Raw genomic sequence first — 18234 nt, 5'->3', positions numbered from 1 at the left:
CAAGGTTAATTGCACCAAACTTGATTGCAGGAAATACGACTTCAGCAACAGAGTGGTCAATGTCTAGAATACTCTACCTGACTCTGTGGTTTTTTCCCCAAACCCCAAAAACTTTAACCTTAGACTGTCTACTATTGACCTCACCCCTTTCCTAAGAGGTCTGTAGGGGGTGTGCATAAGCGCACCAACGTGCCTACCGTCCCTGTCTTATTGTTTCATATATATGTGTGTGTGTGTGTGTTTTCTGAGGTTTTCGCGGGTATTTGTATGTGGATTTTTGGTTATTCGGGTTTTCTCCCGCGTAAAATTGGAAGTATCTAGGCGATGTTTCGATGAAGTCTCATTCATCATCTTCAGGCTTGTGTCTTCGGCTTTGTGCTTCTCGGAGTAATGTGAGCTTGCAGCTGCTTCTTTTAACTGCTAGTGGGGGTGTGACTTGATTGGGTGGGGGTGTGTTCTCATTGGTTGGGGTTTTGGCTGTGTTCTGATTGGCTGGGTGTGTGTTCTGTTCAGGTGGGGGCTTGGTTGTGCTCAGGTTAGTCTTAGTTGCTGGGGGATTTGAGCTGGTGAGCTGTGATCCTGCTCTTTGGCTTCACGTTCGTGGTCGTGCCACATCTTCATGGTGGGCGTCAGTTCGCTTCATGTATGGGTCGGAGGGGTTTGAAACGGGTAGTGATGCAGCTGCGGTACAGCTTCTGGTCCGTGGTCGTGTCTAATCTTCTGTGTGGGTGTGAGTCTGCTTTCTACGAGGAAGCCAGATTCATTAACAACTGCAGCGATTCACTTAACAACTTTGGCAAGAAAAGTCATAAAATGGGGCAAACCTGTCTCACTAGCAACAGAAATTTTGGACTCAATTGTCGTCATAAGTGAAGGATTACATGTACAGTATTACACCAATTTTTCTTTCATTACATAACTTCTTTAACAATTTACTCTTTTGAGTCCTTGTTTTTCTCTGAGCTTGGTGGTTTACTTGCAGAAATTTCATTACCCAAGTAGGTAACAAGATAGTGAATGTGGGATATGCTCCCTTTTTATAGAGCAGCTTCTTAGCCAGTGTGGTGCAGATGTGATTTTTTTTTCTTGTTAGTTTATTGATTAGACTATTATATTCTGCTGAAAATGTTTGTTCTTTTCCTTTCAGAAGCCATCGTTTTCCTTCTCATGAGTACTACTCAGAATCTCCCTTACTTCAGAGAGATTATGGTTCTGATAAAGATAATTATAGTAGAACTTGCAGGTAAACTTGTGATTGTCACAGGGGTTCATAAAAAACATTGGTTTGGTTCACAAATTTAAAATTGGCTCCAAGTATGCTATTCAAATGCCTAATATAGCCCAATCCTGAAAAATGATAGGCGTTGTATGATGATAAAACTGTATGATGATATATAGTTCTGCAGTTTCAATTTAAACAAGAAGACAGTCTTTTAAGAACATGATACATCATTTGAAAGACTTATTTCTGGTTAGGTGAAAACCTTAGCTAACATTTAACAGTTGAGTTTCATTTTGATGCATTCTTAATTTAATCTGAGAGAGCAATATTTATTCCTAAAAGAGTTATGGTCACAAAAAATGCACAACCCCATAACTTAAATTCTAGCAATACAGTCATATTCATATTGGCATATTCATAAGTACTACTTCCTATTCAATGTGTACTAATCTGAGGGGAAAAAAATGTGCATACCGTAGGTTTGCTCTGAAATACTGCATACAGGAGTTCTCAACTTAAGACTGTAATAGAGCCTGCCCATTACGATTGTAAGTCATGACACTCATAAAGCAGGCTACCATGTTTTATGACATTTTTTGCAGAAGTCACTAAGCAAATCATCACAGTCATTAAGTGAATCTGGGATCATTAAGTCAATCCATTGTTCACTATGAGCCAGTTTTGCCAAAAGTAGGAATTGAACAGGTTTTTTTTTTTTTAGCAAAAAGTTGTAAATTGTAGCCATGTGACGTTGTCTCAACTAAATGCATGCTGGTTGCCAAGCCCCCAAATGCAGTCATGTGATTGGGGGGGCAGCTGTCAGAATTTAAAAACTGGATCATAAGTATCTTTTGGGGAGTCCATCATAACTTGGAACAGTCACTAAGCAACTGATTGAAAGTTGAGAACTACTTGTAATCAACAGTTCTGTGTGAGTAGATTTAAGGCAGGGGTGTCAAACTCACATGGTCACGGTTGTGTCATGTGATATATTGGGACTTTTTTCCCCTTCACTAAACCGGATATGGGCATGGTTAGCATGTGACGCATCCAGCCCATGGCCCAGGAGTTTGACAGCCCTGATTTAAGGGGTGTTTTCCAAGACACATATGAAGCATAAAAAGGTTCCCCTCGCACATACGTGCTAGTCGTTTCTGGTTCTAGGAACGGTACTCATCTCAGTTACAAAGTCGAAGAGCCAGTGCTGTCCGAAGACATCTTCATGGTCATGTGACTGGCATGACTAAATGGTGAAGGCACATGGAACGCTATTATCTTCCCATCAAAGTGGTCCCTATTTTTCTACATGCATTTTACATGCTTTCGAATTGCTAGGTTGGCAGAAGTTGGGACAAGTAATGGGAACTCACTCAGTTATGTGGTGCTAGGGATTCGAACCGCTGAACTGCCGGCCTTTCTGACTGACAAGCTCAGTGTCTTAGCCATTGAGCCACCACATCCCCTTATATGAAGCATGTCACATGTTATTAAAAAGATTAAGAATCCTTATAGTGAGGGTACTGAGCAAATTGGAATCTTTCCATACTTGAGCATCTGTCCCATCACATATTTCAGTAAAACAGCTAGAAATTAGAAAGCCAATGAGAAAAGACTATCACACAGAACCTGTAATTAGTATTTTGAAAAAAAGGCATTTTCTACATCTATTCTGAAAGATTCTTTCTCTAAAGACTATTCAGTGAAATCACGTACATTCTGATATGTTTCTTTGAATTAGCTATTTGTTGTTTCAATAAAGTAAAACCAATGTTTGTATGTCTCATTGCTACAAATTATTTTGTTCATTATAACATTTGATTAATAATTGTTTTCATATTATAGATCTGATTGCCCTGACGATTACAGGAAAATCCATCCTTCGGATGCAATTAACAGAGGAGGAAAAGCTAGATTTGCTCCATATTCTTCTTATCCAACCCTTCACTCTTCATCTTCAAATCAGGAACTGAGTTCAATCTCATTGCACAGTGGAAGGGAACATCAGTGTGAACTTAAGAGAGAGATGAGCCAGGGGAAAAGATTACCAGTTGTAACAATTGATTATAATTATGGCTTGCCTTTAGACTATGCTTCTGAAGAGGAAGACAGAGCTCATTATGTTTCACATGCAACACAGCACTACATTTTGAAATGAATTGGATGTGTACCTGCATGCATTATTTTATCATCTTCCTGTATATCGACCAAATTACTTCTGAAGCTAAAAAAAAGCTTCATTATCATTCAACATCACAAAACGTATCTGTAACAAGTCTAGTTCTGTTTTTTCACATTTAAATGATAATTGTTGAAAACAATTCCTTTTATGTAAAATTAAACTAGTTCTCATTCATGAGACTGAACAACCATAACCATGAACAACCGTAAATAGTTCTCCCTGCTTTCCTCAACATGACATGTATGAAATGTTTCGGCTAAAATGTAATAAAACAATTGGATTACTGATTTTGATAGAATGTTACTCTAAAATAAAGTAGGATTTGAAAGGAATTAAAAATATATAAAGATAAAAACTCAGTTCTAGTAATGTGACTTATTCTTTTGATAATAATCTAGATTTTTCAATATTTCTTTTGGAAAATGTGCATGTAAATATTGTTTCAGTAAAAAAACCTGTCACACTAGAAAAAAACCAATAAATTTGAGATTTGTGTTATTATGCCTACTATACATTGTATCAAGAAGATTTAACTTTTTGGTGGAGGGACCAGATAATTAGAAATCAGCTACTTCCTTCCTTCCTTCCTTCCTTCCTTCCTTCCTTCCTTCCTCCCTCCCTCCCTCCCTCCCTCTCATCCGCCCTTCCTTCCACCCTTCACTCCACTGCATTCCATATACTCCCGCCCCGTGCATGTTTTTACAGCATTCTGAATAAGTAGTTCTGAATTCAGAGTTTTACGTTTCAGTTTTTAAGCACAGTAAAAATAACATATTACCGTTCTAATTTCTCAGATAATAAGTTAGTTTCTTGCATATGAGACAAAAAACTATCTCAATATCATTTCACATCCCAGTCATAAGTAGGGTGTATATGGATATGTTATTTGAAATGTCGGAGACCTGCTTCAGCCCTGCAAATATTCTACACTGAAGTCTATGGAGATTCTCAGTCATTCGGGTCATGGTTGTCCCAAAGGTGCTTTTTTCAAAAGGCAAGTGAACTTTCTGGTTTTTCTTTGAAGACGTTTTGCTTCTCATCCAAGAAGCTTCTTCAGCTCAGACTGAATGGTTGGAGCAGGGGGGAGGGAATCTTTATTTTTTAATTTAGTTGAATGAATTTAGAGAAGTGTTGGTCTGAGCCCTTTGCAAGTATCTGATGTGGCAGACTTAAAATATGTTTTGTCATCTTGGCAATGGAGCTGGTATAATTCCATCCAGATCACCTTTGCATTCTACAATATCTAAAATTACTGTCACCAAACTAAAGAGGCTCTGTGTGTTCCCATCAGCTGTTTTAGAGGAAAATACATTCAAATGTAGATATATGCAGAGAAGTCATTACAATCATCAAATATGTCTTATGTTTATTTCATGCTGATATTTGCTGTTATCTCCATATATAACCAAATTCCATGGTCTTTTTGATTTTTTTGTTACTTTCAGACTCAATGACAATTTCTTTAAATGTGGCCAGATTTTGTCATGTAACGTGCTTGGCTAATGAATTAATATTACTGTACTTTATGCAATATATACAGATTGCTTATTGACCATAATAAAGAATCTCCTTACAGACACAGACACAAACCGAAGACAATTGCATTGGCTACCCCAATATTCTAAAGTGCCTAGAAAAATATGAAATACTTGAAAATTCAATTAGGGCTTTATTCCTGAATGTTTTCAAGATTTATGTTATAGAATCTGGAAACCAAATAAAGTGAAACTCATATTTATTTTGATAGAGTTTAGTTCACCATAAATCCTAAATAAGTAATTTGAATTTATTTCTGGTGAGTTCAAATTAGATAAGTAGCATTTAAAATTATGAAGTTGCCCATGAAAATAGTCTAAACGTTGCCCATGAAAAATAGTCTAAATAAGTTGCCCATGAAAATAGTTGCCCATGAAAATAATCTAAACGTTAAGGTAGAGGATAAGTTGCCCATGAAAATAGTCTAAAGTTGCCCATGAAAATAGTCTAAACGTTAAGGTAGAGGAGGCATTTTTTCTATAGTTTTAGCTGGTTAGTCAAATTATTGGCAGGCATTCATCAGAGGCCACAATATCTTGGAAATGGGTTGAACTGAGAGCAACTGGCCCAAAGTCATCCTGCTGGCTTTCATGCATTAGAGAGGGCTAGAACTAACAATCTCTTTGTTTTCCACTCCAGCCCTAACTGTTGCACCAAAATGGTTTTCTAAATTTGTTAGATTTATACCACATTTTCAGAGTGTGTGCAATAATGTTCCCCCACCCATTCTTCCCCCATAAAAACAACTCCAAGGGTTATGTTGGTTTGAGACAAAAGGACTCAGTGTATTTCTTTGGCTGAGGCTAGACTTGATCCTAGATCTCTGGTCTCCCATTATTGTTTGGCACAATCTATGTCCCAGTTGCCTCAGATTCAGAAAAGTGGCTTTGCCACATGCCTGGAAGATTATTATATTACATAGTCAAGAGGCCTGTAGTATTAATTTGATGAAGCTATTAATATTTTAATTTATATATGCTTCCCTTTGGCTCATACACTTAAGCACCATGCTCACAGACAGTAAGCGAGGCACAATTTAAAGTGTGAGTATGTTTTATGGAAGTACTATTCATGCATGAAAAGCTGGGACAGCTTTTCCATGGAGCCCGGATCCACCCCATATGAACAAAAGATAAAAAGTGAACATGCCTTTGTCAACAGGCAGATAAGAAATAAACTCGACTGCTGAATAAACAGGATCAGAGATTACACATCTAATTCAGCTCTTTCCCAAAGCTGTTGTTTTCAAAAAGAGAAAATAAAATGACAGAAGTGAATTTGCAGCATAGATTAAATAAACATTCTAGATTAATATCGTTCACAAAGGCAACATTGAGCTATAGGGTTGGGTTGATTCTGTTTGAATAGTTAAAATTAGCTGCTCTTGTTTTTCTTATAATGTCCTCTCTGTACCATGTGTTCAATTCACAGATGTCAACTTGCTTGTAGACACTTCTGTATGAGATCACTTTCCATTCTATAAGGGATTTTATTTTGGTTTCAGAAACTTCTAAATTAAAAGGGAAAATAGTGCACTGCAAAAACCTTGTGAGTAATCCATTTTCCATGAATGTTTCTGGGCCTCATCTATAGAGTCCAGGAATTCCTAGGAAATATAAAAGGTAGGAGGACACACTTTTTTCTATTTTCCTGATTAGGAAAAAAAGACAGGGGAACTGAAACAGTAGAAAACATTGCAGGAAGTTCTAAGGGGTAAAACTGAACAATCTCATTTTCTTTTTTGCCTAATCATATCCAATACATTGCAGTAGCCACTAGTCAGAAAACGCATAATGCACTATGTGATTTAAATCCCAAAAGGAAGTGGATAACTTTGTGGAGAGGGAAGGTGAGATCAAGAAACATGTCATGACATTGCCATGTGATCTTGGTGACTAATCTGACATCAGGATTCAGGAATTAAAGGACAGAGTTTGAGGGATGGCATCAATGCAGGCATGACATTGTTTCTTTATCACTCTGGTTATCTGTGAACACCTATTGGCAAAGTTTAAAAAGTTCCAAAAAGAAAAAGGCCACAATTTCATCATAATTACTTGATGGTATACTCCATAATGAAAGGCAGGTATACTTATTATGACAATGCATAATGTATGTTTGGTTTCACCTTGGCAAACCCAGCCACACTGGTTTGTATGGCACCTTGGTTCATAATTCAGCACGATTGTTTTAAGCCAACCTACCGCTGTTTTTTTGCCAGCGTACCATGGCTCAGTGGTTAAAGCCGCTGAGCTTGTCAGCTGGAGATCTGAGAGCCTAGATTCGACACCCAAGCTCCATGCAAGGGGGTGAACTCCCATTACTGGTAATCCCCAAGTTACAAGGGTTCCCTTAGTGAACGTTCAAATCTTACAGGATAAGCATCCACTAGAGTTTACAAACAAGTCCTGAAACAACGAATATTGCAGCACCACATCAATTGTTCGCCTTTACGAACAACTGCAGAGGCTCTGCAACATGCGTCCTGCATGTTGCTGGCCGAAATGGAGCTTCTGAGGGCAGATCCAAAATAGAGCTTCTGAGAGGCAGATCCAAAATGGAGCTTCTGAGGGGCAAAAGGAGTGATCCCATTCAAGGTACAAGATTAACTCCCACAAATCCTTGGGTTACGAATGGAATGGGTAGGCTCCATTACATTTGTAACTCGAGAACTACCTGTACTTGCCCCAGCTCCTGTCCACCTAGCAGTTTGAAAGCATGCAAATGTGAGTAGATTAATAGGTACTGCTTCAGTGGGAAGGTAACAGCATTCCATGCACCTTTGACATATAGCCATCCTGGCCACATGACCATGGAAATTGTCTTTGGGCAACGCTGACTGCCTTGGCCAAGAAAGAGAGATGAGCACCATGCCCGAGAGTTGGACATAACTGACAGACCTTCACATTTACTATGGATACATTTACCATGGATACATTTACATAATAGTTTAGCTACTTTAAGGATCAGTATGGACATACTACCTATAATAATGTATCCATCCAATACATTAGCTGTTTTTTTTGCAGAATGCTGAAACACAAATTAACCAATGGTATTTTAGTTGTTATACAAACCCAACCCATAAGACTAGTTTATAGTACAAAGAATCATGCAGTCCTGGAAAATTAAGTAAATCAGATTAGGTCAACTATAGGCTAGCTTAAATTATGTGAATCAAGCATTAACTGTTCATTTTGTACATCACCTAGAGATTTTTAGACTGACTGTTAATAAGTCTTACAAATGAATACACCAAATTAACTAGCATAGTTATCCTGTCATCCACCTTCACATGGGCTTCTCTTTAACTGGGGTTTTGGTTTATCTTCTTTCTGCAGACCTGGTAGTATCATGATCTTGAATGCCTTCAAACCAGATGTAGTCACCTTTGACAAATCTAGGTTATAAAATTTCAAGACACTATGAATCAGGAATCTTAATTAAAAACTTTTTGTGATAAGATTATTTGGATAATCAATGTTAGCACATAATTCTAAGAAAATATTTTTTGCTATTTTTCTGAATCTCTTCTATGATTGTGCATCCCAGTTTGTAGCAATTGCCACCTGTGGAAAAATCATATATAATCTCTAAATATAAATAACCAACAGTGTAATGGGTGAATGGTACAGTTGGTATTACTGTTGTGTATGTGTTTAATATTTGAAACAATAGTGTAGTTCAAACTAGAGGTAAGGATGGTAACTTTTTGCAAAATAGGTTAAATTATTAATTTTAGTTGGAAAGTGTAAAGATGACTATATATTACAGATTTTCTTCAGTGCTCTTTTGTGGTTAATTAAACTATTAAAGATAGGTTTCTAATTAATAATGTTTTTTTGCCAACTTCTATACTAGTTTAAATTTCTTTCATATGGAGGTTTAAATATTACATGTACATTAAAATGATGAATTGATAGTAGGCCATGGCATTCCCCACTTCACAAAAGATAATATTTAATAGTTCAGGCAATGAGAATGCAAATGCATTATTCTCTACAGAAACTTAATAATTCATCATAAACTTTTAAAGTCTATTTCTTTAAAATTTGGTCAAATATTTTAATGAAGCACCTCTGGACTACCTAATAAAGTCTGTCTTTTTTCTATTTCTCAAACTCCTGTGTACAGTATTAGTATGCCTACAGTAGTGAATGACCCAGAAAAATAGATTTGTATGAAAAGTAAGTTTCAGGCAAGGGAACAGAATATTAAAGCACAAGGAAAGTAAGCAAGGCAGTTCAATTGCCAATTTAACAGCCTGATTAGTACATTCCAAGAAATTGTAGTTTGTATCTTACTGCACTATGTGAACTCATGGAATTATCAATAAATCTGTGTTTTTGCGTAGCAGAACTGTCAAAAAGACTACCAGATGGCAGCAAATGGATGACTGCAATGTGCTGGTTGCAATTCAGATGAGGTAGCTCCTTTAGCTCAGTTGCAAAACCAATTCATGAGGTTTATAGTATACCTAATTCAGCATAACCTACAACCCTCGTGTAAAGTCCCATGCCATTAACCATGGATCAGCTGTGCAAATGCAGACATGATCTGGTGCAGGAACTTATCGAATACAGGTCTTTTGAGTCACTCTTGGAAGGCATTCTTTGCATTGGATCATTCAGATTTGGAAAAAGTAGCCCAAAAGCTTTTCTAAATTGCACCGTTTGTATTGTGCTGCTCTTTTTTTGTTCTTGTGAATTAAATCTCGTTAGCTTGCTATATAAAATTGCAGACGAATATGCTATTCTATATAGAACGAGCCGCTACCCTCCTTCTCCTGAGAACACGTCAATTTCTCGAGAAGTTGGCCTCAAAAGATCCCAATTATCGCAAGAGAAACGTAGTTTCCTCCGCTTCGCTTTATAGATGGGCAGAAGAAAAATCAAGTACTCTAAGCGCCGATACTGCAATGAATGCTGGGTGCTGTAGTTCTCCAACTCCCCAGCCAGGCAAAGTTATTTGATCATCCCACCCCATGAAAAGGGGTTTTTCCTATTACACAGGCTCATGGGGGGGTGTTACGGTATTATTTTCCTCTTCGTTTAATGCGTTCATCACTTCATGGTACAAATTAAGCGCACCGCGCAGCCAGAAAATGATTTCTTTTCTCCTTTTCTGAGGCTGGCTAACCGACAAACCCCGTCTAACTAAATCTTTCCATTCAACTGTACACTTGGTACTACCCTCTCCCGTAATGGCGGCCAAACGCCGCCTCCTCTTCTTCCAACTCCTCAACGGACTTTTGCGAACTCGAATGGTAGATTCCTATTCAGCCCCTCTGTGTACCCGCCCCCGCTCTTTCCTTCAAACGACGCCTCCTATTGGTTGCGGTCTGGCGTCCATGCCAATCAGGAAGCGGCTTCCATGGAGGAAGGGAATAAATACAAGATGGCTGCTCATATAAAACCAGGCGTCGGGCTTCTCCCTGGTGATGGAGGAATAGAGGCTTTAATCTGGGTGGCCTGTATTGTAGGTCGCTGCTGCTCGCAAGGGCGGCCGAAGAGGGGAGGGGGCCTTAGGCCGCCGCTAGGAAGAGCCGCCTGTAGTCGCCCCTTCGCTTGCGGGGCCGCGGCGTGCTTTCCTAAGGCCAGGCCGGTGTCCTGCCACCTCCTTCCTCCCCGAGCCGCGGGGGACTGTCTCCCTACTGGGCCGGGCTGTAGCTCCATCTCTTTCCGGCTATGGCGGTCTCCAGGTTGGTGTCAGGTAGTGGACTTAGGGGAATGGGGAGTTGCCTAGATCGCCTTCTGGGTCGGGGCCCTCGACGCCCGATTTTCTTTCTTACAAGTGGGGCCAGGCTTCATGGCGGGCGGGGGGGGAAGGCTCCTCATTGGGTTGTGGGCAGCCCGGCTTTTTTAGTGGGGGGGTTGGTTTTTTTTTTTACGGGCTTTGGGGCCCTCCGCTTTTTATTTCAACCCCGAAGGATCATCCCGCGTGGCATCCCTTGACGATCTCCATATCCTAACTTTGGAAAGTGTCTTCTAGGAAAAAGGACAGCGGGCTGAAAGGGGATGATCGAGCCCGGGGGAGTTCATTGTATTTAAGCTGCTTGTGTGTGTCATATCCTGGTTTCGTGAAAATCGGTGGGAAACGACGAGGGTCCGGATTTTGGGGCTGGGGGTGCCCAAAACTATTTCCCCCCCCCCAAATATAATCAAGGAGTGTGGTGTAAGAATGATCTCTTTAGGTCTCTCGCCCTGCCCAAGCTCATCGAGTTGTGTTGAACTGATCTGGATTCGCTTGGGATCCTTCCTGCTGCAGAATTTGGTGGTTCATCTCTCTTAGCTGCTGAAGTTTCAGTTTCATTCCGTTTGCTTATGCCATTTTTTTTTTAGATTTCCAAGCTAACTGTTTTTAAAAATGATTTATTTTTTTTTGCTAATTGTGTTACTCTCTCCCCCTTATATTTTTACATAATAGCATTTTTGTTTACTGGTTGTGACTGTCAGTACCTAAGTTCAGAGGGAATCAACTACTTTCTGCTTTGACACGTTACTTAGTATGGGTCCCTTAGCTGGCAAATAAGGATACTGCGAAGCTGATCATGGAGGAGAATTGTGTTCATTTATGAAAGCCAAAAACTGAGAGTCTTGTAGCGCTTACATCAGTTTAGCCACTCCTTGCATCTGATTAACACAGCTTGTAGCTCAGACATGCTTGTGCCTTCTAAATGAAGCATGTTAGTTGGAAAATATCCTACAGACTGATATAAAACTGCTAAGTATGCTGGATCCAAGCAGCAGGCAACAATGTCAGGCAGCTTCAGTGTTGCAATTTAGGTTCAATAGAAAAATTGTTTTGTTGTTCTGTCACATTTAAAGTGATTGAGCATCATATCTCAGGTAGAATCTCTGACCTTGGTCCTTACTTTGTCTGTTCTGAACATTGGTGTGCTCCTGCTTGATTACACATGCTTTAAAAATTATGCTCTAGTAATCTCTTGTTTTTATTTTTTGAGTAGTTGAACCATAGGGCTGTTTCATAGCTTTCCTTCATAGAGCTAATTAATGAAGTTTGTTTCTGACTATTTAAGTTCCTTTTATGCTATATTTTTGCATGATCATTAACTGACAGTTGTGAGTTCTTGTTTTTACATGAATTATTATGCGGTTATTGCAGCTTATTACAGTGACATAACTTTAGGAAATTCATAGCTGAGTGGCATTAGAAGTTGTTAAATTCAATCTTCTAGTTTTTCCCTTATTCATAAAAAAGGAAGATCTTTTTTTAAGCTTGTAGTTCCCTTAATTGCTAATATAAACAGGAAAACGGGGTGCACTGTCTGGTTGCCACTATCAATTGCCCTTGTCTGTTTCAATTACCAAAAGTGAAAATAGTGATGTCTAAAGATACAGCATGCAGGTTTGAGTTAACCAAAAAATGTTCTTAGCATTTTAATGTTATGGATACAGAGACTATATTTCATTAAAAGTTTGTGTTGACTAAACCAGAACAGGTTCTGTTGAATGTAATTTTCAAGGTGGAATGACTGCATTACACATTTTTGTCTTAAGCCTTTTCACTTATGTAATATTTTATAATAAATAATAGACTGGCTGTAATGTTTACCTTCTTACAAAGTAACTTGTGTTGAATATTGTGTTTGGTGTAATAAAGAATAATATTTCACTGAAAAAAATTAATGTGACAATCCATAGAGCAAAATTCTGAATGCCTTTACAAACATTTCATGTGTGATTGCATTGAAACTTTTAAAAAGCAAGATTTAAAACTAATACAAACTAATGTAGCAAAAAGGAATTAAAGACCTAAAATGTAAGAAAAGCAAAGAAATAGAAAAAAAAGAAAAAGTAACTTCTGATTTTTCACAGCATTACAGTTATATTTCAACCTCTCTCAAGTCATATCATGACTCTTATTCCTGTAAAACCATCAATCACAAATTTGGTTTTTTTATTTTAATGCAAAAAATTTGTAACAGGTTTCCAGTCACCAATAAATGTCAACATTGCTTTTTCTCTAAAGAAGTCAATTTATCTCAGCAAGCTCTGTCAATTTTATCATAGTAGGTAGTGTTGAATCTTTCTATTTTTGTGTATATGATAATCTTGCCAAAGTAATCATATGCTGAAATAATCTTCCATGACTTTTTTCTAACTATCAACCTCAAAGGAAAAATCTAGCAGCAGTTGAATATTACTCTTTAAAATCCTCAATATTAGTATATGTATTTGAATTTTAGTTGAATCTTTAAATTTAAGATCTTTATTCATTTGTTCTATTCAGCATCTTATGCCCGTAAGTCACTTAATGGTGCCTTTGGTGAGATAGGTGGCATACAAGTCTCATAAATTCAAAAAAATATTTTAGCTTGTTTTTACATATCCACCAAGCATGATAGAATGTTTGTATTTTTCACATTTCCAATATTCATTTGAACTGCCTTTATAGAGAGCCAGCTTTGTACAGTGGTTAAAACGTGAGCTGGAAACCCGGAGACTGAGTTCTAGTCCTGCCTTTAGGCATGAAAGCCAGCTTGGTGACTAGTCCAGTCACTCTCAGCCCATGACTTTAATCTTTACAAAAAGCCATTGGTCAATTCCTGTCACAACCAAATGATCAACGTTCCTTTGATCCAAAAAAGCAAACTCTGCAGTTGCAGGAAAAATGCTAGGAAGGAAAAAAAGCCTTTATACATTCTAAATACTTTCTCTGAAATATACCTCCTTTTATAAAAGATTATCTTTAAGATCATGATGATATCCATTCAGTCATGCCCAACTCTTGGCGATTTTGTGGGCCAGATCTCTCCATGCCTTTAATTCTTTAAGATTAGAATTGGATTTTGTACTTTGAATTATGTCTTATTTCGTTGTGTACCATAAGTCTTGTTATCCATTTTAAATCTTTCTGATGAGAAAACCATTGACAACTAATATCCTTCTGCTATTAGTTTTTTTCTTGATTTAATTTTAAATTTCTCTGTGATGCTTTTTCTATAATTCCCAATACATGAACCATTTATCTTTGCCTGCTGTTTCTCTTTTATTATATGCTTCTTGAGCCGAGATCCACAAAGATGTTTTGGACACTATCTGGGTTAATATCTATTACATCTTTTTGGTATGGCATATCTAATAAAATGATTTTAAAGTCCCTATTGATTTTAATTTAATGTGCCTTAAATATCCATGTCATACAAACCTCAGGTCACAACGTTCTAACTCAGAGTCTCTTGTTTCTCAGCAACATCCATTCTTTCATCCAGCTGCAAAATACAATTTCAAATCCAGTAAACCCAATCTTCCTCTGTCCTTTGTATCTTGTAATATCTTATAATTAACTCTTAAGAGATTTTTTTCTTTGCTGTATACATTTAGATATATCTTTTTGTCATTGTTTGAATGGTGTGTCTGTTGTCAAAACAGATATTCACTGAAACAAAAACATTCTTGGCAAAACATTCATTTTTATCGGAGATTCTCTATATCAGAGACTGTTTTAATTTCTCCCATCTTAAAGTGTCCTCCTTAATTTCATTTTATGTTACAATTCTGTGTTCATTCTATAATTATTTAGAAATAAAGTACAATTTATATTTATCATATTCAAGTATTTTACTTTTTTCACTCTTAAACCAATTTTACCATCAGTTCTATTTGATCTTCTAATTTTATTTTGCATGTTAACATTTCATCTTTTGATTATTACTTTTAAACCTGCTAAATCATTTAATTTTCCCATTAATGTTTCTATTTCTTCCATTGGATCATCCAAAACTAATATCAGATCATCCACAAATGCCCTTAGCGTGTAAGTTTCTTATTAAAACTTAACTCTCTTTATTCTCTTGTTACGTGTCTATTGAGTACTTCAAGAACTAAAATAAACAAAAATGGAGACAGCTGGCATCCTTGCTTGACTCTTTTTGAATTTCCTTACAAGTTTTTTTTATTACATTTGTATAATCGCCCATGTCACCAGAAATGGCTGGGGAGTATTTAACAATAAAATAAAACAATAATATAAAAACATTATAAAAATAATCATAAAATATGGATAATCATTAGTTACAATATTAAAGTATACAATATTATAAACATATATAAGAGTAAAGTATCACAAACATATTTGAAAGTAGGTATGCATATCAACCACAGTACAGGAGTCAGGTTAAAATGTTGGTTTTCTGGAATCCCCAAGCTCGACAATATAATCAAATTTTGAGGGACTTCTTAAATATCAACAGGGATGGAGTTAATCTAGTTTAGATGGGTGAGAGAATGCCCATAAGGCAGGTGCCACAGCAGAGAAGGCCCATCTCCTAGCACCCATCAAATATAGTCTCTTGTGAGGGTCTATGACAATTTGCCATGCCCAGCTCGCCATGGCCAAATACACCACAGCCAACTCACCATGGCTAACTTGCCACAGCCAACTCGCTGCAGGACAACTCGCCATGGCCATCTTGCCACAGAACAACTCGCTGCAGGACAGGAGTTACACTAATATCAAAAAATTAGTGGAATAGAGTTATTAAAGAAAGGATGCAAAAGGAGAGACAGGATGAAATGTGAATGGCAAAAAATAAAATAATATTTATTTATTTTAAATAATTAAATAGAATTGTTAAAATTGTCCCACAGTGAATTTTCCCATGGCGAATTGGCTGTGACAAGTTGTCCCACAGCGAGTTGGCTGTGATGAGTTAGCTGTTGCAAGTTGGTCTTGGTGAGTTGGCTGTGGCAAGTTGTCCCATTCCCCACCTTGTGATGCTACTTGCAGCATACTTTCCCTGCCGGGTTTAGTGGGATGGGCTGATGTAATCAGGGAGAGGCAGTCCAGTGCTACAAAAGGATTTAAAGGTCAAAACTACCACCTTGAATTACACTTAGAAACAAACTGGCAGCCAGTGCAACATGTGGAACATAGGCGTAACATGTGCCATTCTACAGGCATACATAATTGTCTGTGTTGCTGCATTCTGCAACAGTTGAAGTTTCCGGATGCTCTTCAATGCAGCCCATTAGTAATTCAATCTGGACGTGACTAGGACATGGGTGACTGAGTAGAGGCTCCTGATCTAGAAAAGGTGCATCTGGCACACAACATGAAGTGTGAAAGGTCCCTCTAGCCATAAAGAATTAGCCGAGGACAATTGTCACACAGGCACACCCTGCTATAATTTCAGCTGATGCCGCACCCAAACCCTAGCTGGGCATATCTCCAAAAGCCCCCCCCCCTCCTTTCTGACCCATCCATGTATTGGTGATGTATCTGTATGCCAGGTGGCCCTCTCAACAATGATTAGATTACTAATGAGGAAGGCTTTATTCCAGACCATCCTGGCATTTAGAAGCAACAGCCAGAAGCCAGAACTTCTAAAGGTCTGCTGACTGGGCCCTAAGGCTGAAACAAAGAAACTACAAGGTGAAACTGTCATAAGACAATGGTCTCACGTTTCCCAGGAATGGTCAATTCCTTGTCTCCCTCTACATCTCCCCTTGCCCATCACAACCATAACCTCCATACATACCCCATGACAACCCTATTCTGAAGCCCTACCTCTTCAACACCAGGAACCTCTCCTTTTCATTCATCTGTGGCAGAGGAAGCTGGCCCAAGGCCACTTTAGCTTCAGCACCATCAGGTTACCCAGCTATTGCTCACCCCACTTACCAAAGGACATACACATTACTACAAGCACATGATAGACACTAACACTTGTAGGAACCCCCACTTGATTCTCCCGACTTAACATCTGGTAGAGGGTTCCCTTCCATTCACCAATTATCAATCCCACTCTCTGGCTCTCACCTAAGAGAGGAGTCAATTTTTCTTAGTTTTCCATTGACAATTATTTGTGCTTTTTGTGAAGTATGAGCCCCTCTTACTGTTTAATAACATTATCTCCAACGTTCCTGTGTTCCAGAACTCAAAACAAGAAAATCCAATTCAAATTAACAGAGACCTTTGCACCTAAGTATATCACTGCAGCTTTATTTTTCATTATGTAGTTTTGAATACTGCAAAATATTCCAAACTTTTCTAATATTATCTCATAATTGTACTAAGTCAAAACTAAGACTGATCTTTAAGAGTAAAGTCCTATAAAATTCAACCATTCAGCCAAAATTGGGGCAAAATAACTCATAGTCTTTGTTGAATAAGGATATTGGTCAGTAATTTCTTGTTAAAAGTCAAATCTTGTTTCTCTTAAGTATTAATGCTATACTAGCTTCTTCCCAGCTTTCAAGAATCTGTTGAATAATATTCATCATTTGTTGTAAAGGCTGTAAAAGCTTATCCTCAAAACATAGTAAGAAGCTAGCAGCCATCTGGACCAGGTGTCTTTCCTGTTTCACGCTATTAAATAGTTTCACACAGATCTCTTATTGTTATAAGTCCATTCAAAATCTGATTCTCTATAATCATAAATTTTGTTTATGCAAGTATTCATTCTATTTTTCCAAGAATATTTCTTGACCTTTGTATGTAGTATAATACTGATGAAACACATTTTGTATATTTAGATTATCTGTTATTACAGACTTTCCTTCTGGTAACTTTCATGTCACCTTTTTTCAACTTCTATACCATCCATTTCCCTATTTGCAAATTCAACCTTTCTTTGTTTTGCATAGTTGATCATTTTTTCTTTGGAAATCCATTCCTACTCCCACACCATTCAAAGAGGGTTCATCCCAAATTGTATAGCTAAAAGTCTGTAGAGATTCTCAGTCATCCAGGTCATAGTTGTTCCAAAAGTGCTTTTTCAGGAGGCAACTGGACTTCCTTGTTTTTTCTTTAGAAGACGTTTCGCTTCTCATCCAAAATAGTTACTATCCTGTCAGAGCTGAAAAAGCTTCTTGGATGAGAAGTGAAACATCTTAAAAAACAAGAAAGTCCAGTTGCCTCCTGAAAAAGCATCTTTGGAACAACCATGACCTGGATGACTGAGAATTTCTATAGACTTTTTTCTGTGGCTTGTATCCTTCGTGCCATTTGTTTGGGCACAGCTGTCATTCTCACTTTCATTTGTATTTCTATTAATTTGTGTGCCTATTACAATTTTTCAAAAAACAACAACCCTCCTTTCTGAATAGAGTTCTGTCTGAATCTCTGCTGCTGAAAAATAGAAATCACCCTTTCCCAACTAGCCATCTAAATGAAATCTAACTGAACAACAAGGAAAATCAAAGGTTTGCCTTCTCTTTGAATTAAGAGTGGAGGAAATACTATATTAAAAGATTTTAATTTAAAAGCAAAAAAGGTCAACAAGATTGGGATTCAAGAAAGTTTTGAGTGGATAAAGGGGACAGTAATTTTA

The 18234-nt window shown here is 37.7% G+C and overlaps 2 protein-coding genes across 6 annotated transcripts in view; both read left to right on the top strand.

Annotated features, from left to right (window-relative positions):
• The window catches only part of LOC113414041 (uncharacterized), a 32086-nt gene extending 27109 nt beyond the window's left edge, over positions 1-4977 (top strand). For all 4 annotated transcript variants that reach the window (XM_087964238.1, XM_026670727.2, XM_087964237.1 and 1 more), the window contains exons 11-12: positions 1148-1243; positions 3065-4977. In XM_087964238.1, coding sequence (XP_087820364.1) covers positions 1148-1243; positions 3065-3377 — 409 coding nt within the window. In that variant the 3' untranslated portion in view covers positions 3378-4977. The remainder of the gene's footprint in view (positions 1-1147; positions 1244-3064) is intronic.
• A 5333-nt stretch (positions 4978-10310) lies between these two features.
• The window catches only part of BTAF1 (B-TFIID TATA-box binding protein associated factor 1), a 73615-nt gene continuing 65691 nt past the window's right edge, over positions 10311-18234 (top strand). For both annotated transcript variants that reach the window (XM_087964236.1, XM_087964235.1), the window contains exon 1: positions 10311-10638. In XM_087964236.1, the coding sequence (XP_087820362.1) occupies positions 10625-10638 (14 nt within the window). In that variant the 5' untranslated portion in view covers positions 10311-10624. The remainder of the gene's footprint in view (positions 10639-18234) is intronic.

This window comes from Notechis scutatus, chromosome 4, assembly GCF_049901735.1.
Source record: "Notechis scutatus isolate UNSWTSFEM ecotype Mainland chromosome 4, rNotScu1.2, whole genome shotgun sequence".
NCBI lineage: Eukaryota > Metazoa > Chordata > Lepidosauria > Squamata > Elapidae > Notechis > Notechis scutatus.
Note: the sequence above shows the minus strand (reverse complement) of the source record. Positions and strands in the feature narration are given on the sequence as shown.